The 23,542-nt window shown below is 38.1% G+C and overlaps 4 protein-coding genes across 6 annotated transcripts; 2 read left to right on the top strand and 2 right to left on the bottom strand.

Moving 5' to 3' along the window:
- Positions 1 to 847: 847 nt before the first annotated feature.
- On the bottom strand, positions 848 to 5,643 carry LOC112182375 (dolichyl-diphosphooligosaccharide--protein glycosyltransferase subunit 1B). Of its 2 annotated transcripts, none has more exons than XM_024320863.2 (9): positions 5,412 to 5,643; positions 5,276 to 5,320; positions 3,678 to 4,309; positions 3,331 to 3,472; positions 2,906 to 3,085; positions 2,721 to 2,789; positions 2,452 to 2,541; positions 1,211 to 1,358; positions 848 to 1,120 (listed from the first exon to the last, which is right to left on the bottom strand). In XM_024320863.2, the coding sequence occupies exons 1-8, from the start codon at positions 5,529 to 5,531 to the stop codon at positions 1,236 to 1,238; spliced, it is 1,401 nt and encodes a 466-aa protein (XP_024176631.1). In that variant the 5' UTR covers positions 5,532 to 5,643; the 3' UTR covers positions 848 to 1,120; positions 1,211 to 1,235. The 2 variants fall into 2 exon arrangements, with proteins under 2 accessions (XP_024176631.1, XP_024176632.1); XM_024320864.2 differs by having other exon boundaries at positions 848 to 1,115.
- Positions 5,644 to 7,799: 2,156 nt separating this feature from the next.
- Positions 7,800 to 12,140, top strand: LOC112182439 (BTB/POZ domain-containing protein At5g03250). 2 transcript variants are annotated; one of them, XM_040506096.1, is made up of 5 exons: positions 8,045 to 8,113; positions 9,290 to 9,359; positions 9,439 to 9,485; positions 9,706 to 10,929; positions 11,470 to 12,140. In XM_040506096.1, the coding sequence occupies exons 4-5, from the start codon at positions 9,913 to 9,915 to the stop codon at positions 12,013 to 12,015; spliced, it is 1,563 nt and encodes a 520-aa protein (XP_040362030.1). In that variant the 5' UTR covers positions 8,045 to 8,113; positions 9,290 to 9,359; positions 9,439 to 9,485; positions 9,706 to 9,912; the 3' UTR covers positions 12,016 to 12,140. The 2 variants fall into 2 exon arrangements, with proteins under 2 accessions (XP_024176703.1, XP_040362030.1); XM_024320935.2 differs by lacking the exon at positions 9,439 to 9,485 and having other exon boundaries at positions 7,800 to 8,113.
- A 621-nt stretch (positions 12,141 to 12,761) lies between these two features.
- Positions 12,762 to 14,169, top strand: LOC112182440 (putative F-box/FBD/LRR-repeat protein At5g56810). The gene is made up of 3 exons (XM_024320936.2): positions 12,762 to 13,239; positions 13,394 to 13,522; positions 13,615 to 14,169. Exons 1-3 carry the CDS (start codon positions 12,874 to 12,876, stop codon positions 13,942 to 13,944), a joined length of 825 nt encoding a protein of 274 aa, XP_024176704.1. The 5' UTR covers positions 12,762 to 12,873; the 3' UTR covers positions 13,945 to 14,169.
- Positions 14,170 to 19,146: 4,977 nt separating this feature from the next.
- On the bottom strand, positions 19,147 to 19,686 carry LOC112189870 (DNA topoisomerase 6 subunit A). The gene has a single exon (XM_040507545.1). It carries the CDS (start codon positions 19,684 to 19,686, stop codon positions 19,147 to 19,149), a length of 540 nt encoding a protein of 179 aa, XP_040363479.1.
- Between the last annotated feature and the right edge of the window lie 3,856 nt (positions 19,687 to 23,542).

Here is a 23,542-nt window from a genome sequence, read left to right as displayed (position 1 = left end):
TACAAAGATATTTCATTGCCATTCTCATCCCCATGAGTCCTATCAAAAACCAAAGCCTATCTAATTTGCATATGCAAGCTGTTTTAATACCTTGACAATGACCGAGGCTCTGATATAGGTTATTGGCCATGCCCTCATCATCACAAGTAATGGGTTTCATTATGGCAATTCTTCCACATAAAAAACATTTATTAGTTTTACGATGGGGTTAGTTGGTTGGCTGGTGAAGACTTGGAATATAGGAGCAACACAAATTGATGTTTCTTCATGGGCAGAGGTTGGCTTCAATAACTTGGGATTTATCTATCTGGGTTGTTGACTTGGTGGTGGGATTTAATTAGATTGAAACAACAAGGTTCTACAGAAAGCTTTTGACTTTTGAGTATCTGGCGCATCTGTATCCTGGATATGTTATACATTCACAGAACCAAAACATTCATTAAAAGCTTTCCGCATTTCATTTTCAAGTGTCAACCTTGTAGTAAATCAACACCACCCACCCACCCACCCCTACTGTTACAGTTTGGATATGCTTCTTTTGATCTGGATGATACTCTAGAATAATAGAAGCCAACTCTTTTCTCATCTAGATGCACGCTGCAAAAAGGAGTGTTGTTATATAACACAGCATTCAGCAATGCAAGTTCTGTGCACTGTCTTTGTACAAGTAAAAGAATTGTGTTTCGGTATTGGGTACTAATGAAAGAAAGAGAACTCTTTGTTGATTAAGGCTTGCTTCTCTCAAGGGAGAGTTGCGGTAAGTTTCTATTCTGCAATCTGGAACAAGAAATGCTCTAGATATAATAACTGCAGGTTTGCAGTTCTATTCATCCGCTTCTAGGCCACATCAAAACGGAGCTTTTAAGTCCTCTGTCATATTATGTAGATAGATTTATAACATCAGTATTCTTCTGTTTCTAAAACTAAGATAACAATTTAGTGTACTAAGATAACAATATAGTGTGGGGTTTAGGTTCAGTTTCATAAAGCAAGCGGGCAATGCACAACAAAATTTTCTCATAGTAACCTACATCATATATCTGATTGACTGAAATAAGTAAAATCCAAAATGACTGGCACTCAAGAGTCCTGGTTGCACTGCTCCACTTGGTCATCTAAGCTACAAAGCAAAACAGAATCATAAGATTTTTTTTTTTTTAGTAGAGTAATTCCAAGCTTGCTTACAGATACTTGAAAGTTGACACCACACCTTTGATAATTCAGGAGATACTATATCACTTGCTGATAGAAAAATCTACGTGTAGGTAAGCTACACTAGCCATGAAAAGGAAGAAGAATACAGATATCAACATCAGCGGTTCTGCCAGCATGAAAACTGGGTTGAAGCTGTAGTAGACCTGCCAAATAAGTAAGCAGAAAGAGGGCTCAGTCACCATAAAGGGAGATGTAGATGCATGCCTGGTATAGAAAGATGCATACAAATATTAAGCATACAATTCCTTCACTATACAGGACTCTAAGATGGTTCAATACTTGGTCAACAAACCCTAATCTTATTGGATGTACATTTCTCTTAGAATATATACCAGGAATGCACTACTAAAATATATGCCAACCTCTGTGGCATGTGTCTATTGTGAGGTTATCAGGTGAGCATTACTTATCCCAAAAATATTCCATGCTGGTAACAAATTAACAAACTGAAGCCTATTATAGTTTCAATTAATTTAAAGGAAGAACTGCACAAGCAGATGCAGCAAAGAGCAACAGTTGGTGAGAGTATGATTAAGGTGGGTTTGGGAGTGTTGAGAGATTAAGAAAGCAGAATGATTTTAGAAGAAACAGAGGTTTTTCTAGCTGTAGAAGGGAGAAATAGACTGAGGGAGGTTAGGAGAGCGAACAGAGAATATGGTAGGAGAAGAGAAACCAAGGCACCGAGCCTTCAATAAAATTCAATTTTAATTCATTCCAATCTGATTTGGGTTTACAATAGGTACCCATATTTATAGGCTTAAAAACATAATCCTTACCCCTAGAACACCAGAAGACTCTACTAAAGACACATTAATAATAAGACCCTTGAATACTAGACTTTAATAGACATAAAGACTCGAGACCCTTGAGTACAGACTCTTAAAGACTTTAATAGACTCTTAAAAGCACTAGGCTCATATTTATTCTTCATAAAACTGAAAATTTATCTGGCAAGACCCTTAAACTACCATGGAGACTTTCCCTTGGACCAAAAAAGGCTAGGCTTAGTCTTAGGCTTCCAAAGAGGATATTTCTTTTCTAACCAAGTTGTGGCTGCTGCATTACAAGCTCATCTCCAACTCTCCAAGTGGTCAGATCAACATCAATTATAACGACATGATTTGCTTAGCTGTCTATGCAAAGTCAATAGTCCTAAATTTATAGACTAGAGAAGCTCATTGCCTTCAATGTTTTAAAGTAGAGCAAATATAAGTACTCAAACAATGTTTGTGATACCTGGAAAGGAGAATTATGCTCCGGAACTACATTTTTCTTCTCAAGAACGACCACTGTCCTCCCAACGACATCAAGGTATGAGTATTTGGTCTGCAAAAGGAATGAAATGAAATATAACCAAGCATCAATACCACTATAGAAGAATATTATATCTGCACAGTCTTGTTATTTGCTTTTATGGCAATTAATCAGCAGCATCAAGGAGAACTAAATTGCTCAGCATAATCATATAGTCTGGCAGAATGAAAAAAATGTTACAATTGGGATACCTCTAGATGTTGCTGAACTGTAAAAGGAACCACAGCAGATGGATCTTTCGATCCCTCTGGTAGCACAACCTGAAAGATAACGGTTCCAGAATCAATAAACTAATTCTCCTATGTCTGGGGGGCAAACTGAGCTGAAGAAATTCAAAGATAGTTGTATGAATGCAAAGACATGGTACTACACGCACTTTGAGGGTTAACTTGTCTACCACCGTATCAGCAAGAGGACAACCAAAGGTGAAATTGAGGTATCGCCTGCCATCAGGTGACTCAAAAAGGAAGTCTTGCAATGGTAGTCCATACCCGATTAAAAAAGTAGCTTTCCAACCTCCAAATAAAGGATACCTTGGTTCAATTTCAAGATCTGTCTGGAAAAAGGGAAGTAGTGAAAGAGACATGATTATTATATACAAAATCAGCATCTATTTGCAAAGGCAGAGATATTATTCTACATAGTTTTCCCATGTGAATTTGCTCAGTTGCCACAATTCTGATATCATGCTTCCAATTCAACTATAAGGAGAGATTCCACAAGGATGGCACTGAAGAGCTAAAAGATATGTAAACGGAAAACTTCTTGATATAAATGTTCTATTGTCAAGAGAGAATTTACCCTTCGATAATCTGTACGCAAATGTGATGATGAGATGTTCCCAATTTGATCTCGGTAGAAGACTGAATGGACCCTAGGAGGTAGTCTTGCTAGGAGATGTTTGAATGAAGAGACACCACTAGACCGACCTTGATAATCAACCCTGTCAAAACAAAGCTTCGAAAGATTAGTACTAAGAACTAAGCAACATACAAATTCTCTATGGGATTTAACAGAAAAGTTTTTCTTAGGCATAAATACAATTTTTTCTTTTCCATTCTTTTATATTGCAAGAATAAAATTAGTAGAGGTTGTCTTTTCCATTGTTACAATCAATTAGAGATGATAAGAAAAGCAGGAGAACCTACCTCGAAAAAACACCTTTGTGTCGAGCACCAGCATGTGCTAGAGTGTAATGTTCCGTGATCTGAAGACTTCCCCAGTGAGATATTTCCACCTCACGTACAAGTTCCTCAACAACAGCAAATGGACTGTTATTCTCAAAATGAACAAGAACTGGAGAATATGAGTATGCAGGGCGATCCTTGTACGGTCCATACTTCAGTTCAGTACCAGCACGTGTAGTGGGTTCTACTCTAGTAAATGACTCCACCTTAGTACTAGGAGTTCTTATAAAAGTAGTCTGTTGCTTAATATAATAGGGAGACAATATTATTGCACTATCCCGGTAATAGACCAACTGTGACTCCGATTGGCTTATTTCTGCTGGGAAAGGCTCCAGAGAATGTGTCAATATATAAAGCACTTCTAGTGTTGCAGTTTCACCAGCACTCAATGGGTTGAGCAACAATATTTTAAAGTACTTAGTCCCATTTGGTGCATCAGGTAGTTCAGTAGGATTCACTTCAAGAGGAACATAACTTTTCTTTTTCTTCTTTCCAATGGTAACAGCTGCTTTGAGTGATGCTATGTGATCAACCTGTGTAGGTGGGAAAGCAAGAAGCACTTCTGAAACAGGAGAAGTGCCAGTATTTTCCACCTGAAAGACAGCCAAAATAAGTTCTAATGCACATCCCAGTAGAATAGAAAGACAAACTATTTCTACAACAACTAATGCTATATGGCCACAAAGTATTCCCATAATAGTTCCATGCCGGTCAAGGTTACAAGTATATCATCCGAGGTGCATTGCATTGCACACCCGAATTTTCAGGATGGCATGCCAATTTGGAAACATAATGACACTCAAGACTGTAACGTTCAAGTTTCTGATATTCAAAAATAAACTGAAACTCAACTACCCACATTATGATCAATATCGGCCCTTATGCAAGGCTAATTTTTGAAAAAGAATGACCCTTCTTAAGACTACAGTGTCAAATGCAATACATTGCAGATTGAAAATCCAACCTAAACCCAGTTATGTGGCAAATGAGTAATGAAAACATCTACAAAATCGTAAACCATGGTAAAGAATAGAGATGTGGACTTGATTCCTGACGCATCAAAATTTTCAATTATTCACAAATTAGGTTCAACTTTCTAAGACACTGAAGACTGAACCTAAGCTCAATGATCAGTATAGTAGAATAACATGAATGTACCAAAATGAACAATGCCAAAAGACCACAGATAACTCTTGTCTAGTGCCAATACATCAAGACTATAACTTCCAACGCTGTGATATCCAAAATTAACTGAAATTCAGTCATCCACATTAACCCTGATTCCGGCCCAAAATGCATTGTTAATTTGTCAACAAAATGGCCTTTACGGCTTAAAATCTAAGCCTCTGAAAATCAAACCTAAGCTCAATCATCTACAATCTACATTCACCTGGCAAATGAAAAATGAACCATGTACACAAAATCGTAAACCATGTTAAAGATGCAGACTTTATTCCTGACCAGTCAAAATTTCTCAATTTCCACAAATTGGGTTCAATTTTCTCCGCAACGAGTTTAATGGATGCAACCAAACAACCAATCAAACACAAAGAATTTACCTTTAACGTCAAGAAAACCTTGATGATATGAGAGGTCACGTCAATCTGCAACCAAAAATTAACGAACAACGATTACACACAATCCCAATGGGAATGAGAAATTTGAATCGGGAATGAGGAACGGGAAAAAGCTCACTCTGCGCTCGGCGTTGGCGATCTGGAGGTCCTGAAGCGAAGAGGAGCAAGCAAGCAGTGAGAGACTGGAGAAGATCGTCAAGGCTAGGAGTAATCGAGCTAAGCTTGGCAGAGCTTCCATGGCGAAAGGGAGAGCTTGACCTCTGCGACGACTGAGCTGTGTGTGTTTTGGTGAAGGCTCACACTCCCCCTTATGCAAAGTTCTGACCTTTGAGGATCATTCGGGTTTGGGCCTTTTGGGTTTGTAGGGGCTTTTGGTTATGGGATTGGTGTGTTTGTTTAACTGTGTGAGAGTTCAGATGTGGACTCTTCCAATTTGCTTGTTACACATTCTCACCCATCTTTTCTTCTGACTTTCCTTCACTGTTTTGAAGTGTTTGTGGTTTAGCTGGGAAAAGTTGGTCGGTAGTTACATGACACGTTTATTTACATGAAATACAACTTATGAGAGTAAGGAAGATGACTTTCGATATAAGATTTCTTCTGCGTTTACTAACACAAGTGAATTGATATATAAGTGAATCCAGTATCAAAAAGTTATCAAAAATGACTAATTTTTCCTTTTTTTTTTAATAGAAATTGATATCATCAGAGTCAGTACTCAGACCAGAATCTACATACACTCAAATAAGAAATTCAGCAAGAAAATCCGGGTAGAACCTATCTAAGAAAATACAAAGCCAATAAGTTCTAAGGGACACTCGCATTAAGCAAGCCTATAACCTTGTCTTCTAATAAAAAGAAATCATTCAACCAGCCCTCACCTGCCAATCACACAGTTGTATTACAAACAAGTAACTAGAAACGTCTTAGAAAACTTATAGAATATCACCCAACTCACACATGCTTGTGACCTAACAAACCCTAGGCCCAAATATCCCCAACATGAATCCATGCCCAAAATCCCAAATTCATGTCAGAGCACACCGAGCAAAAGGACGTTCTCAGTGCCGCCACCTCCATAGCCATCCGCACTACCGCTAGATTCAATGATCGACTCTTCTAAAAGGTCATTTTGTCGCCTCCCTTCTACAACCAAGCACCAATCAACAGAAATCATTTATCAGACTCCTGTCTTAGCCGTTTGCAACAAAGCACCGAGCAGCTGTGCAAACTAGAAACCGGCACCAAATCTAATTAGCCACAGCGTTGACACCTAGATTCCGTTGCATAAATCAGTGGCCCATTCGATGAGCCAGTTTGAGAAACACCTCCGATCAAACAAAACACCACAACTTGAAGCTGTAGTGTTCCTCCTCAAAAGAGATGCCTATCAACGCCGACACATAAAGGAAACCCATTGTCCGGCCCTACTAGACACGACGCAAACCAACCAAAAAGGTGGTCATCGCTGTTGAACTCGAAACCTAGGGTTTTGCTCTCGACATGTAGTGATGAATAATTCAATTTTTTCTTCATTCATTCATTGAACAAACCTAGTTTTCCTAAAAATAAAAATAAAAAAATGTTTGAGACCATAAAAATTGTGTTTTACTAATGGTGAGATTATGACATAAGATTATTTCAATAAAAAAGAGTGTTGATAAGGTTTGCCATGTTTCGATAAAATGTAGAAAAATTAATCTTGTAATTTCCATAACTTTTAGGGGAATGATAAATAATAAATGTTGGAGAAAAAAGTCATGGAGATTACATATATGATTATCCAACAAGATTAGATTTTTTTTGGATACCTTTTTCATTTTTCGACTTTTACTACTAAGCTCAAAATCAAGGTCACATCTATATGGCTAGACAATTTGAGTAATACCAAGTGACAGGTAGTAATAAAGTAAAACGACATTGGAGAGGCTTACCCAAAAAGAAAAGATAGTTGCGCTCTGAATAAATGGTGTTATTGACATTTTCTAATGTGTGTAAAATGGATTAGGATTATGGTAGCTCAAGATCGAGTCGAAGATGTTGTCTTAGTCCTAGACTCCTAGGATAACAAAACTCCTTTGACAAATGACAAGTGACGCTTTGAGTAAGAGGATTCATAAATTAGGAATGAGTTTGTGTCATGGCCTTCAAAATGTACTTGGCCACTAAGATTACAGAGTCTCCATTGTAAAGAATAAGCTTTATGTAAAGCTAGACTTGTCTCGAAATTCTTTATTAATATCAAGAAACACATCACAATCACAATCACAATCACAATTTAATGTTAGAAACTTCGTCACCCTAAGTACAAAGGCAAAGAGACTAGTCACGTTGTATGCCGTCCCCTAAAGTACACACAACAAAGAGAATTTCAAGCACCATATAACGTTATTAAATTGAGTTCATAAAGTCGGCTATATAGTACTGACTGATCTCTCTGTTCGTCAAACGTTGGAAGTTACGAAAAAGTAATTATATAAGAAAAATATAAAGTTTCTAGAGGAATCACCAAACACAGCCTCTGTTTGCGTAACAGCAGGAACTGAATTAGATCTTCTTCTCCTTTGGACTCGGGACCACAGAGAGAGAGAGAGAGAGAGAGAGAGAGAGAGAGAACCCATTTCTCAGTCACTGCCTTTCTCATCTTTATCACAATTTGCTGGCTATCTATTTAGTCAGTTTCTTTCTCGTACATTTCATCATACATTTCAAGCTGAAATGATATTGGATGACAGAGACTGAGTGAGTGAGAGAGTTAGAAATGGCGTGCCTGAAGCTGGGATCGAAATCTGAGATCTTTTATCTTGATGGCCAAACTTGGTGAGTAATTTTGCTCACAATGATTTATGCTTACAATGATTTACATTGTGATTTTGGAATGTTGGGTTTATCATGTAATTGGGAAGAGAGTAAAAGGGTTTGTTTTGAATGTTCACTTTTGGATTGTGGTTTCTGGGCTTAGTTTGTTTAGGAGATTACTCAATTGGGTTTTAGTCTTTCCCTACGGATCATCTGGAAAGCCTTATTTCTTTACTTAATTTCTTATAAGAAGTTGCAGTGTGAGTGATTAACTGATATGGTCTGGGCACATAGTAGAATATCAATGATGCAATGTGGATAAGATCATAAGAGACGTGTGTTTATGATTTAGTTCATAGAGAGACATTTTGAACTGCCATTCATTTGATGATTTTTTTGTATTCTTGTTGGTGTTTGGTATGCAATACATAGTTTATGAACTGAAGAGCTGTGTAGAGTTCCATATTGCAACTTATATCCATGGAAGAAGAAAGTGTCTGTGTTGTCAGTTCTCTATGTACTCATATTTAGGTGTATAGTATCTTCCCACAAACTTTTGAATCAAGGAACATCGGAAACTGTTCATCTTAAGAGGATAGTCACTCATTATGTACTTTCAACTGATTCCTTGTTCTGGATTGGATTGGACTTTAGTTAAACTGTTAAAGGGTTTTGTGGCATGATTGCTTTCGAAGTAATCAATTGTGCGCCCTGTGCTGTCAAAGATTGCTCACATCCTGTTGCGACTTCTGCCGCCTCATGAAGTAATATGTTTCATGAAAATCTGTACACCCAAGTTGTCCTCTTTTTTTCTTTTGGGACCCTTAATGACCTTCCTTTGGTTTTCCGAGTAAAATGTGTAGCTCTTTGGATACAAATGAACTTCTGGTATTCATCGAGCTACATGGTGAGATGGACTATCCTCGAATCACAAAATTAACTACCATGCAGAGAGAGAGGTCTCTCAAAATATAACGAAAGTGAGAACAGATAAGTAAAATCTGTATTCTGCTGATTTGCTACAAGACTGATGTGAAAACATAAAAGCTATCTTGCTGGACAACTTTGATTGTTGTAAATTTAATGATGTCAATGTTTGCACATTCCTTGTCATACACTTACATTTAATATACCAAGTGTCTTAAGAAAAAAAAAATTTGGTTTCTATCGTGGAACAATTGATATTCTCTTTGGCAGGCTTTGCTCAACTGGACTTTCAAGTGATGTCATTGTTGAAGTTGAGGAGACATCCTTCCATCTCCACAAGGTGAACTTTACTTTGTCAAGCTTAAAATTGTGTTGTTATTTTGTTTCTCACAATGAACTTGACATAAATATGTGGACAGTATAATCTGAGGAGCAGTAAGGCGCACAATGTTTGGTGAAGTGTGAAGTAAATACCTCACTACTCTACTGTGTATAGAGGCAAACAAGCAGAGTGCTTGTCATCTGCTTCGCAACTGCAATATATTAATAGATGTTATCCCTGACCATTTATTTAGTTGTATTTTTGTCGCTGCTCAATGATTTGTTATAACTCTCACTCTGTCTCATCTGATTTATGTATTAATTTACCTTTTTCTTTTTTCACGTCTTTTCTATATATCTACCAGTTTCCATTGCTATCAAGAAGTGGATTATTAGAAGACATTATTGCAGAATTTCCTAGTGAGGATGAGTACAAATGTAGTTTGCAACTGCATGACATTCCTGGTGGAGCCAAAGCCTTCTTGCTTGTAGCCAAATTCTGTTATGGTGTAAGATTTGAACTCAATGCCCTGAATGTAGTAATTGTGAGGTGCGCAGCTGAGTATCTTCGCATGAATGAAGACTATGGAGAAGGAAATCTCATCAGGCAAGCAGAGGATTTTCTAAATGATATACTTGGCAATTGGACTGACACAATTAAAGTACTTGAAACCTGCGAAGAAGTCTTGCCTCATGCAGAAGAGCTTCATATTGTTTCAAGATGCATCAATTCATTGGCAATGACAGCTAGTGCTGATCCGAGTTTATTCAGTTGGCCTATGTCGGGTAAAGGTGCAGTGAAGAGCTCAGAAGGCGTGGCATTCTGGAATGGAATAAGCACGACTGCCAAACCACATCCAGTTAATGAAGATTGGTGGTTTGAGGAAGTCTCCTTCCTGAAATTGCCTTTTTATAAAAGGCTGATTCGGGCTGTTGAATCAGGTGGTATGAATCTAGAAAAGGTTGCTGGTTCAATTATGCACTATGCAAAGAAGCATCTTTCCTTGTTGGGCAGGCAATCTAGTTTCCTAAATGGAAACCGTGCTGCCCCAGCATCAACTGTTTCTGCCCCATCTGATGTAGATCAAAGGAATCTTCTTGAGGAGATAGTGGAATTACTACCTGATCAGAAGGGCGTTACACCAACCAACTTCCTGCTTAGGCTTCTCCGGACATCTATGATTTTGCATGCTAGCCCATCATGTCGAGAGAATTTGGAAAAGCGGGTTGGGGCCCAGTTGGAACAAGCAGCTCTTGAAGATCTCCTGATACCAAACATGGGTTACACAGTGGAGACCCTCTACGATATTGATTGTGTTCAGCGGATTCTCGATCACTTCATGCTAATGGATCGCGATTCAATTGATTATTCTTCTAACTGTATAGTTGATGAAGGCCAGTTGAGTGATGGGTCTCATGCACTGACTCGAATGACCATGGTGGCTCATCTTGTGGATGGCTATCTTGCTGAGGTGGCACCTGATGTTAACTTGAAGTTACAGAAGTTTCAGTCACTAGCTGCTCTTATCCCTGAATATGCAAGACCATTAGATGATGGATTTTACCGTGCTATCGACATATACCTCAAGGTAAATATTTCACTACGAATCTTTCCTTTTATTATGATCGTGATTATGGAATATCTGGTTAAAGGACTTGCTTCTGCAACTAGCTTGGAAGCATTTCCTATAATATAGTAGTGCCTCACAGTCCTTCAAGGTAACACGGTTTAAAAGATCTACAATGTGATTCCAGAATATGGATGAGAATCACCCTATAGTATATGATATTATGATAGTTCTTTGTCTTTCTTGTTTTTGAATTTTTCTAACCTACTAATATTTAGGATTGTTAAAAAGCTATACACATGCACTTGCACAGTTTTATGCAAGTCTTAGAGAAGCGGCAGTAATAATGTGATTGTGGTTACTAATTGATATACATTAGTCAAAACACTTGCTGGTCAGAAAGCTACAGAAAGCTTGCACTTTGAAAACTTCCTAAATAATCAAGAGTTCTCATTAAGATTGCATTATAGATATTGCAGCCATTAGAATTTGTCAAATTTTTACTTAAAACATTGAGGTCTGATTTAAATGTTCAATGCTTGCATTGTTGATCAAGTTCAGGCCCATCCCTGGCTAACAGACTCTGAGAAGGAGCAAATCTGCAGGCTCATGAACTGCCAGAAGCTGTCATTGGAAGCCAGCACACATGCAGCCCAGAATGAGAGGTTACCACTCCGCGTCATTGTCCAAGTTCTATTCTTTGAACAGCTTCGGCTACGGACTTCAGTTGCCGGTTGGTTCTTTGTATCTGACAACCTTGAGAACTCACAGAATCTGAGTGGAAATCTCGCGCTTGTTAGAAATGAAGCACCTGCTCAAGCTGGCACCAGACGACTGGATCGTGTTGTAGCAGTCGATGACATGAAGGAGCGGGTTTCTGAGCTTGAGAAGGAATGCTTGAGCATGAAACAAGAGATTGAGAAGCTGGTGAAGACAAAAGGGAGTTGGAATTCCTTGTTGAAAAAGTTTGGTTTGAGGCTCAAGTCAAAGCCTGATGCTAAGAAACCATCCAAGCCTAGCTGCAATGGTTCCGAAGAATTACCAACATCAATAGGGCCACTTATGGATGGAAAAGAAAATTACGAAAATAAAGAATTAAGAGATTAAAAACGTTCCCAGCTCTTGTTCATTTCCATTTTTCTTACACTCTTTGGTTTCCTTTGAGAACCTAGTTAACGCTGCTGTAGGCTGTCTTGTGATTGTATCATATATAATTAATGGTTATTTTATCACGGAACGAATTCCTTATGAGTTGCACCGGTCTTTATCATCCAAATTGTGACCAAGTAATCAGTTTTGTCCATCCAGTTCCCTCTTTCAACTTAGATTCTAGTGTATCTGCAAGAGCTTCGATGGCAGAATAGATTTCCTTTTGACAGAGTTGGCCTGGGTAGATCAAATGGATTCCATTCCTTGTTCAAAAAGAGGAAAAGAAATGGATGCGATCGATAGGATCAGTGCATTGCCAGATGCACTCATTAGTCACATACTTTCCTCACTTCCAACATTAGATGCCGTGAGGACCACTGTTTTGTCTAGAAGATGGAACAACCAGTGGACTTCTATTCAGAATTTAGACTTTGATGAGGGTAACCGTTATTTTAGTTCTACTCACAGCAGTGACCGTGATTGGTTTACTAGGTTTGTTAATCGTGTACTTGTTTCTCGAGACTCATCAGATATCCACAAGTTCACTGTTCTTTTCAACAGGGCTCATTATCGCATAATCCTAGCATTGTCGATTGGATTTGCACTGCTGTTAGGCACAATGTGGTTGCACTCCGACTTAAATATAAAGAGGGGACTAGTATTCAAATGCCTCCAAGTGTTTTTACATGCAAAACAATGCGGATTTTGACCTTGCACTTCAGTGGTAGGTATATTACTTTTGATCCTCCTACATCCGGGTGTTTCCCCAGTCTCGAGTCCCTCAAACTTACAGTTCAAGATCCTGTTGAGCACGAAATGGAAAAGCTTTTTTCTTCCTGCCCTAAGCTTGTTTATCTGAGCGTACGAATCGTTTCAGTAATTGCTGCCTTTAATTTCAAGGTCTCTGCGCCTGAGCTGAAGCAATTGAAGATAATATCATATTGTCCTGGGCCTCAGTTTTATGTTGATGCCCCAAAGCTTGAAAATCTTGATCTTTTCTGTTCGTTCCCTCAGCCAAATTTTTTTTTGGAAAATGCAAAATATCTGGTCACAGCTGCTGTTGTTCTCAAAAAGAATTACAAGCTCTTCCTTATACGACATGCCTTTCCCAACAGTCTCAATATGCTTCTGGCTCAAATTTCTGAGGTCAAATATCTGTCTCTTTCGGCTCCTATTCCAGTGGTAAGTACATCCCAAGTCCCAACTAGCCTAATCTGCATGTTTATTAATTATTATTAGTTTGGCACTTTATAATTTAAAATTCTGCTTCAGGAAGTTTTTTATTTCTACTTGTGTTTTTGTTTGATTAATGTACTTTTTTTTTTCTTTCACCAAGGATTGCTGCTTCCCTGCTTTTGGTAATTTGACCAAATTGGAGTTGGTTCTTGACCATTACGATTACTGGAAATTGCTAACAGTTGTGCTCCAAAAAGTCCCTAATCTGGAATATCTTTCTTTAGAAGAAGTAAGTAAAGATCTATGTAAAGCTTATGCTTCTCATTGAATACCAACATATAGCTACTAAAGTCGTTTCATGTCATTAATATTTTTTGTCAGAAAGGTATAGGTGATCATGAATGGTCATTCAATCTACCTGAGGTTGTGCCTTCATGTTTGTCATCACATCTGAAGAGTATCTATATGAGGAAATTCAAGGGGCGGCGGTCTGAGATGAAAATGGCCGAGTATTTGTTAAAAAATGGTTATCTTTTGAATCGGTTCACAATATGCTATACTGGTGTTTTGGATAAGAAAGAGGAGTTACGCAAGGAACTTTTTATGTTTCGGAGGGCAATAACTTGTTCTATTCTATTTCTTATGAGTGAAGATTTTCTCCAAGGGCAGAAGGCCTATGTTGATGGCTTTAAAACTACTCTTTTTGACTGAGAGAGGAGGACTAGTGAAGTAACCTTTCTGCAGGACCAAGTAATTCCAAGTCAGATTATAGGTGCATGTGGAACTTTCTGTGGTCTTAGACTCAGATACTCAATTTGATTTGATACAAGACATAATGTGTACATAGTATCTTCATCATGTTTATATCTAATCTTCTTGAGATATATGTAATTGGTGTTTTGCGGCCTTGGCCAATTGCTCACAGCTATTTCTATACCCTATGGTAATTAACTAATTATAATTGTCTGTGAATCTGGATATATGGCAACTTGTTACATTCTTAGCCGGAGCATTTGGTAATGCTCATCTTATAATCATGTACATTAGATGACACAGTGCGCTGCAGGTAACTCTTCTTTGCAAGCATATTGTTAGCTGTGCATGTACTGACAATTTCATTGAGATAGGGTAATCTCTGACCAAATCATTGATTCAAATGCAGTTCCATTTTATCACTTAAGCTGATTCCATTTTGATAGGAACTACAACTAGAGATTTTGAGTTTGTGACAATAAACCTTCGTGGTTAGTGTTTTGCCTTGGTACTTGGTGCTGCTTTTTTGTCCAAATTACTCACCAAAACAAGGAAATGCATCGCAAGAAGACTCGTTCAAAATGAAATAGTTAGGATCTTTAAGATGCAACATGCCTAATTTTCGGTCACTTCATACCAGCCAGATTCATAAAATCCAGCATCTTGACCAATAAATAATTAAGATGCAACAGCTGCTAATCATGTATTACTCCACAATGCATTGATGAATCACTATATTAGCCAACTCTCTAATCATTATAGTCTACCTCCCAACAGAGTTGATCTTACTTCATGTTGTAAATTAACTTGTCTAATGCCACTGAAAATAATATATATTGATACCTCATGGAAACTCTAAAAAATGACCCGATTAGATTTTGATGCAAAATTGTCAATCTAGTTAAAAACAGTTTGTTCAACCAACTATGCTGTTCATACCACATGCATATTGGGCACAAACACCGAAAGCACATGACCAAATGGCCACCGAAAGAGACTTGGGTCCTAACTTTACAAGGTAGGCCTAAAGTCCAACACATATACTAGCCTCACATTCTCAATCGTGATTGACAGATGACGGAATCCGACAATAGTCTGCTCTTTCATGATTCTCTCGGTTCCCCCATAGGAACCACACGGAATAACTAAACCGTTCATGTGATGCATATTTTTTGCATATTTTGTCATATGATTGATTTAAAAAAAAAATTTATTATGGGGTTTATATAGATAGTGTGGTTAAGGCCTCAAGGGTAAGATTGTAGTTTACTGACCAAAATTATCAGACCACAATGAGAGTTTCCTTTTTCAGCGGAGAGAATCAGAAAGGAAAGCTTAGCTCTTAAGATGGCTGCAACTCCCCCAGAAGAAGCAGAAGACCAAAACCCCACCATGGAATCAGACCTTGAGCTTCTCCATCTCAGTTGCAATCCCCAGGGGATCAGCGGTGATGGGTCTGATCGAAGATGGGAGGACTTGAACCCGGACTGTTTGGTCAACGTTTTCGAAAGAGTGGGAACTGGGTCACTTCTAGTCTCTGTCCCTTTCGTCTGCAAGTCATGGTACAGATCTAGCCTCAATCCTGCTTGCTGGCAACGCCTCATTGTACCAGACGATGTCCCAGGTACGGATTCTTTCGACATTAATGGGACTGATGATCTTTCCAGTTATGATGTTCAAGATGAAGAGGCTAGATTTAAGGACTTTGTAAGAAAAAGATTTGCAATTAAATTTCAACTTGATTTGCGGGGTTTCTCCACCGCTAGTTTTTTCAAGTTTGTGATTGATCGTAGCATGGGAAATGTGAAGTTTCTTAAGCTGCCTACTGGCTCTTATGCTTTAGAAGTTGTACTTGAACATGTGAAGGAGAAATGCAAGAGTTTCTGTGGGTTGAATGTGTGTGATGCCGATATTGGGAAGAAGGCGGCATCGGCCATTGTCAAGTTTGTGCCGAAAATTAAGTACTTGTGGTTGAGGAGGGCGAGAATTGGTAGGCAGGGTCTTGTTACTTTATTGCAAGGCTGCAAGGACCTTGAACTTTTGGATGTTAGGGAGTGTAGTGGTTTCGATGAGGGGGATGAGGAAATAGCCGAGCTTGCTGCTAGTATTCCTAAGTTTATGTGTGAGGGTTCGAGTGTTGGACAGGGAGGAGGAGGGCAAAGGATCTTGTATGGATACCGATTTGGAGGGCGAAGAATCTTGTATGTCGGAGGAGGAAGACAAAGAGTCTTGAGTGTCCAACGAGGAGAAGAACGAGTTGTGATGACATTAGAGGACAGAGCATGAATCTGGCGAGGGTAATATGAGGTGAGGGCAGTTTTCGTTCTGATGATGAACTTCTTGATCTGTTATTGTTATGTGTACTCATTGAATTTGTTAGTATTCTGTGTATGTGGTATTGGACACCTAAATCTTTTCTTTGGAAGAAATGTATGAGGTCTAGTCAAGCTATGTATAATCTGGGGGTTCTTACTGGAAAGCTACACAAGCTTTCAGCAGTCTCCATGGCGGCGGTGAAAGAATGCTGACAATATTTCGAGATCATTGTTTCTTGGGGTTTGATTGCATCCGCCGGTTCTGAACTCACAATATGGTTCATGATGCCAACCTTTTCTTCTTTTGAATACATAGAGAAGTAGCTGACAGAGGATATAAAACCCAACTCCTCTAGAAAAAGAGCAAAAAGAAACAAAGCTAGCGATCAAACAATATCACTCAGTTTTGTTTCTTATACTTGAAGGATTGTTAGCTTCTATTATTAGTGAATATTGCATATGTTTACCCTTGTCTTATATCTTTGGCTTGGCTGGATGTTGTAAGGGTTCATGGTCTAATAATTGTCTTTGATAACTATCTTGTTTTGGAAGAATGTGTAATGTTGCATATGTTGAGAATGTGAATCCCACACCTTGCAAATATTTTTATAAGGATTTGAGCAACTCCAAACATTATCAATTAGTTTTTCTTGTACAGCTTAGATTTCTTTATCATGGTATCAAAATCTAAATCTCTACAGGAAAATGACCTTGCAAATGTGTTTGTTAAGGATTTGTGTCACTCAAACCATTACTAATTGGTTTCGTTGTGAAGCGCGATGGCTTAGAGCTAGCCAAGCGAGTTCTTAATATGTATACTTTTTGGGAATAACGTCCTCTGTGATTCCATGCTAGTGTGGAGAATACTGATGCAAAAAATTGAGTTTGTAAATTGTAATAGAAGATAGTTTACTCCTGCTGATATATCAATATGACACAATGAGAAACTGGGTTGTCTAAATGACTTTCTTTTTGCCGTCTGTGTGTTTATAACTAGCAGAGTGGCAGAAGGGAATGTTTTCTGAGATAATGAATTATTGTGTTCTCCTATTGTATCAAGAGTCAAGACATTCTTCATTCAACAGCATGTCAAACAGTATGAATAGTTTTCTGCAACACACAATGTTTCATGAAAGACCATGTTTTAAAAATGTTGGTAATTTTAGAATATAGCTAGCTAATTAGGAAGCTATAACTTAAGGAAACCAATCGCAATATCATTCGAGCACCTTCAGTCTTTTTTCTATACTAAATTCCAAAGTAAACTATCATCTATTACAAATTCTTGCATCAGCAATCTGCATACTAGCATTCCTTATTGAAAGAATCAAGTGCTTGCATGTTCAATTTGTTAGACAACATTACACATTCTTGGGGGATTGGCCACCATAACCTAAACAATAGGACAATTGCCCAGTTACTATCAATCTTCCATTGTTTTCTCCCTAGAAGGAGGGACAGAGCCATAAAGGGTTTTCTTCTGATTAGTTAACAATACTAATCGGCACCCATGGATATTCATTTGGCAAATCTAATGCCTAGTGTGTACCAAATCTCTAATAGAGACGATATACCAAATGTATATCAAATTTTAACTCTCAAACGCCCAATTTGAGAAACTTTCTGGAGAGTTATGTTTTAAATTTGAGAATAATCAATCAATGTCCAGCCAAGTCAAAGACAGAGGAGTGTACTTTACAAGCATAGGGTAAACTTGAGCAATACAATCCTTCAAAAGTATTAGAGACAAAACTACTGAACATAAACCAGAATGTGAGCTCAGAACAGGCAAGGCAATCAAACTGCAAGAAACCATGGTCTTGAAATTATGTCAAAGCATTCTTTCAGCGCATGCCATGGAAGCAGTGTTAAAAGCTCGTCTAACTTGCAAATCAGAACCCCCAGGGTATAGTTTTATCTTTAACCCCGTTCAACCTCATAGACTAGACCTCATATATTTCTTCTAATTAAAGAAAAGATTTAGATGTCCAATACCACATACACAGAATACTAACAAATTCAAACAAGCCAAAGACAGAATACTTAAAGATGACATAATGAGAAATTGAGTTGTCTAAATAACTTTATTCTTGCCCGTGTGTGTTTTTGTTACTAGCAGAATGGCAGAAGGGGATGTTTTCTGAGACAATGAAATATTGTGTTCTCCTATTGTATTGAGACATTCTTCATTCAACAGCAAACTTCTTGTCCTCCGTGAAAAATCCGGATATCAATGTACATTATCCATCCATCTATAAATTTGTATCTTATATCATGTATATTAGACATGCATTATGACACAATCAGTAGTTCCAAGACTAAGAAAACAGAAAACACTGGACCAGAGGATCTTATCAGCACTAGTATCAATCTATTGTTCCATGCAAATAATTAGGCATCCATCGCAATGTTTGAACACAATTGTCAATCAAACTTAACTGCTTTAACATATTAAAGAGAGAACAGGCAAAAAAAAAAAAAAGGAACCGTGGTGGACACAAAGACAAGTTTTTAGAATTAGGATATGCAGTGTTTCATATCATTCCTAAAGAACACTCTCGTGTTTAATTCGTAAGGACAAAGATTGGAAAATCAAGCAGGGAACATATATAAAAGACACTTTCTTATGTACTTGCAGACAATCACAGCTTTAGGAAACAAGAAACTATAGTTTTTCAATTTTTCCCATTGTATTTGCTCCATACAAAACAAGAACACGGCAAATAAAAGCCATCAATTCTGAAGAGTATTAGCCAAAAAGTCTAAGCAATCAATTCTTAAGCCTAATATATGATGGCCGGAGATATAGAATGTGGGGTGACTTACCATCCTCAAATACGTTAACTCATTGCCAATCCATATACTGGAGTTTGAGTGGTAAATAAACCTGATACAAGAAGGGTGCCCCCAAAGCTAGCACAGCATCAGATTCTACCGTACTCTCCGTGGCTACCATGTGATTCAGGTCATCACGCAATACCGGATTCTTTTGGACACGTTCTTCCTCCAAGAGATGTCTCGCCAACTTGATGTCAACTTCAGTCAGTGGCGTGTCGACATTGGTAGGTATTTTATATTTGGCAAAATCGTCCGTTCTGATTCCTAACCACTTTACATCAAGTCCCTCGAGTGAAAGTAACATCTTCACTCCTTCTGGACTAGCATTAACAAGAGCCAGCATCGGCATGTTAGGAAACTTCATCTTCATCTCCATCAAGAAGAGCCCCGTAGTGTTAGCAGGCTGTCCATGTACTTGATTGATAAACACAATGATGCGTGGAAAGCGCTCTGCAAACCGAGCCAGCTCTCTTTCCAGTATATAAGCATTAGAGGATTGGTCAATCAACAAGATGAACAATGCATCACTATTTATTTCACTAACCATATTAAGGTCGTGGGGGATGGTAACCCTAGATGTCCGACAATTCATCTTCATCCCATCATATACGAAATCAAGCCTCCCATATACAGTACCAAAGGAGGTGCCATCACACTAGATCTGGCTTGGTAGTTGGGAGGGAGAAGCAGCAAACTTGTTGAGCCTTCCAATAATGGCCTCATCGGAATCAAGACTCTCCTTAAGAGCTTTGTCGTTTTTAATTTTCTGAATGCATGGTAGCCTCCATATATACTACTGCATGTGTGCACGCGCGCCTCCATGACTGTCTTCGACTTCGTCAAAAGATTCAGTGTCAGACTCCATGCCATCTTCATCGTCTTCGACTCCTTCGTAAGAGTCAGATAGGTACAACCTCTCCATGTCTCCGGCCAACATGTTGGCTTCCAAGATCTAAGAATGACAGAGGGAGAGGGGTGGGGTAACTCGTTTAACTCTCCTTGAGGTACCATTTGGGTAAAAAAAATAAAAACAAAAAAATTATGAGTATCAAAAATAACATTTTGTAATAGTTCGGATATGATTTGGAGTTTTTATTAAAAAAAAAAAAAAACATGCCACGTAGGTGATTATAACTGAAAAAGTAACGTAAGTATTATATTTGGTAACAACGCAATACTTAAGGTACTATTTGGAATATAAAAAAATTGTGGACACAAAATTGTGGAATATAAAAGCGTATGCCCGGTCCGACGGCACTCCATAGCGGCGGTGTCGTAGGACGGGCCAGAAGGGACCCTGTGTCCGGTGGTGATTTACCCAGTCGAATTTTAGTTTGCATGGTGATGGCGGTTTTTTCCAAGGCGCTTGAAGGATATGATGGAGAAGGGCAGCGGCGGGGCGATGGATGGATGGCTGGGTCGATGTCACCTTGCCATAGGGAGGAGCACGGTCAACCTGGTGGATGCTTCGAGGTTGGGTCGCTGGTTTAGAGATTGTCTGATGGCAGTGCCGGCCCTGAGGCTAGGCGAAGCAGGCCCAAGCCTAGGGCCTCATATTTTAGGGGCCTCAAAAAATTTTATTATGTAGGCCTGCAGAAAAAAAAAAAAAAAAAAAAAAAAGAATCAATCTAAACCACTTTGTGTCTTCGTACACGCAACATGACCCTCTGTTTTCAATACTTCCATAGTTCCATCAGATTGAGACGCAAAGCAGTAGAGAGGAGATGATTTTCCTCTTTCTAAGTTCAAGTTTTTGAAGCTCTTTCTCAATCCAAGACAAAAATCCAATTATGATTGAACATCTCGGAAGGTTTCCTCGGTGGCTATCGAAAATCCAATTGTGATTGAGAGGATCAGATGAAAAAGTAAATTCAAGAGACTGAAGAGTTGATTTTATCTTCCAAAAACGCAAAAAGGTAAGATCTTTGAAGGTTTTTATTTTCGATTTTGAAGAAATTTTGGTTTTTTCGTTCTCTATTTGTGTTTTTGATGCTCTTGGCCTCTTGTATTCCATTCCTTTTCAATTTTGGTTTGAAACATGTAATTATGAAATCATGATTTATAACATTTATTGAAAATTTAAGACTTGTGAACTATTTAATATATTGCAGAACAATGAACAATGATTTTGTTTCATCTTTGTTTTTAGGGATTTTAGAGTTATCAGTTATGCATGTTTCAACTTTCGTCTCTGTTTCATTCATTCTCTGTTGAAAATTTGCTATATGCCTGAGGCTTTCTATATGATATTCTTTAGGGGTTCAAATCATTCAATTGTTGAATTTGTTGGATTGTTGGTTGGATTTGAAGTTGTTATCATGGCTCCTACTAGAAAGTTTAAGTCCGGGGCGCAGAAAAGAAAAGAGAAAGAGAGGAGAGAAGCTTTACGTAAAACTCAAGTTGGTTCTCTTAATAAGTATTTTAGTAGCAACAAAGAAGAGGCATGTCAAGCTGTGAATGAGAATACAAGTGAGGAACCAGAGCAGGTGGTGAATGATCATCATATTGAAGAGGCAGAAGAGCTAAATCAATCAGAGAATGAGGAAAATAACGAAATTCTCAATGAAGATGTTCACAATGCAGAGCCAAATCAGTCAGAGAATGAGGAAATTAATGACATTATCAATGAAGATGTTCACACTACAAATTCAACTGAGGAAATTCTTTTTGACATGGATGATCCAGGGAATTGGAACAGGACAGACCAAAATATTACAGATTTCTTGGTTGAAAGAGGCCCGAAAAGAGACAATAATGTCATCTTTCCGAGAGATAAATGTGACAGATGTTTTTCCTCAAAGCATTACTTCAGAGAATTACCAAATGGAGAGAAACAAGAAAGAAAGTGGCTGGTATATTCGGTTTCTTTGGATAAAGTTTTTTGCTTTTGTTGTAAATTGTTTGCAAAGAAACATCTTGTGGGGCAATTAGCTGATGAAGGTGTGAATGATTGGCACAATATTTCTGATCGACTTAAAAGTCATGAAAGAAGTAGGTATCACATTGGCTCAATGACAAGTTGGATGGAGTTGGCAAAAAGGCTGAAATTGAAGTTAACAATTGATGCAAGTCTACAAGAACAAATCAATCAAGAAAAGGAACACTGGAAGCAAGTATTAGAGAGAATTCTTGCAGTTGTGAAAAGACTTGGGAAAAATAATTTAGCTTTTCGTGGAGATAGTGAAAAGCTATATGAGGAGAACAATGGCATTTTCTTACAGATGATAGAACTGCTTGCTGAATTTGATTCGACTATGCAAGAACATGTTCGACGTATTAATAAACATGAGGTTCAATATCATTATTTGAGTCACAAAATTCAGAATGAGATGATTCAATTGTTGGCAGGGGAGGTGAAAAGCTCAATTATTAGTAGAATCAAAGAAGCCAAATATTTTTCAGTTATACTTGATTGTACTCCAGATGTAAGTAATGAGGAACAGATGTCTCTTGTATTAAGAAGTGTCAATGTTTCGGCTACTCCTATTGTGGTTGAAGAATATTTTCTAGAATTCTTAAAGGTATCTGACACATCAGGTCTTGGACTACTTAATGAACTTCTAACTGCATTGAAGACTCTTGGACTTGATGTTAATGATATAAGAGGACAGGGGTATGACAATGGATCCAACATGAAAGGAAAAAACAAAGGTGTGCAAAGTAGACTACTTGAAATAAATCCAAAAGCATTTTACACACCTTGTGCTTGTCATTCTCTAAATCTTGTGCTTTCTGATATGGCTCATTGTTGTCCCAAAGCCGAGTCCTTTTTCGGTGTAGTTCAACGAATCTATTCCTTGTTTTCAGCTTCTACAAAGAGATGGCAGGTTTTTACAGAGCATGTGACAGGTTTTACCGTTAAGCCATTATCAGAAACTCGTTGGGAAAGTCGTGTGGAGAGTGTTAAAGCAATAAGGTATCAAGCTCCAGAAATAAGAGAAGCTTTGATTCACTTGGTGAATGGTAAAGAAGATGTCAAGACAAAAAGTGATGCTGAGACTTTAGCAACATATAATCTTCAGAATTTTGAGTTCTTGTTCGGTATGATTATATGGTATGAATTGTTACATGCTGTTAACAATGTCAGCAAAGTTCTGCAAACTGAAGATATGCATGTTGATACTGCCATCAAAGAATTGGAACGTCTTCTTTCCTTTCTTCAAAAGTTTAGAGAAACTGGATTTGAGGAGTCCTTGATTGAAGCTAAAGAGATTGCAAGTGAGATGGGGATTGAACCGGTATTCATGGAAAAACGGACAATTCACAAAAAGAGACAATTTGGTGAAAGCTCTAGCGAAGCGGTGACACAATCAGCTGCAGAATCCTTTAAAGTCAATTATTTTCTCTACATAGTTGATCAAGCTATTTCTTCATTCAAAACCAGGTTAGCACAATTTCATTCA

The sequence above is a fragment of the Rosa chinensis genome, chromosome 1 (genome assembly GCF_002994745.2).
Source record: "Rosa chinensis cultivar Old Blush chromosome 1, RchiOBHm-V2, whole genome shotgun sequence".
Lineage (NCBI taxonomy): Eukaryota > Viridiplantae > Streptophyta > Magnoliopsida > Rosales > Rosaceae > Rosa > Rosa chinensis.
This window is presented reverse-complemented; position numbering and strand designations above follow the sequence as displayed.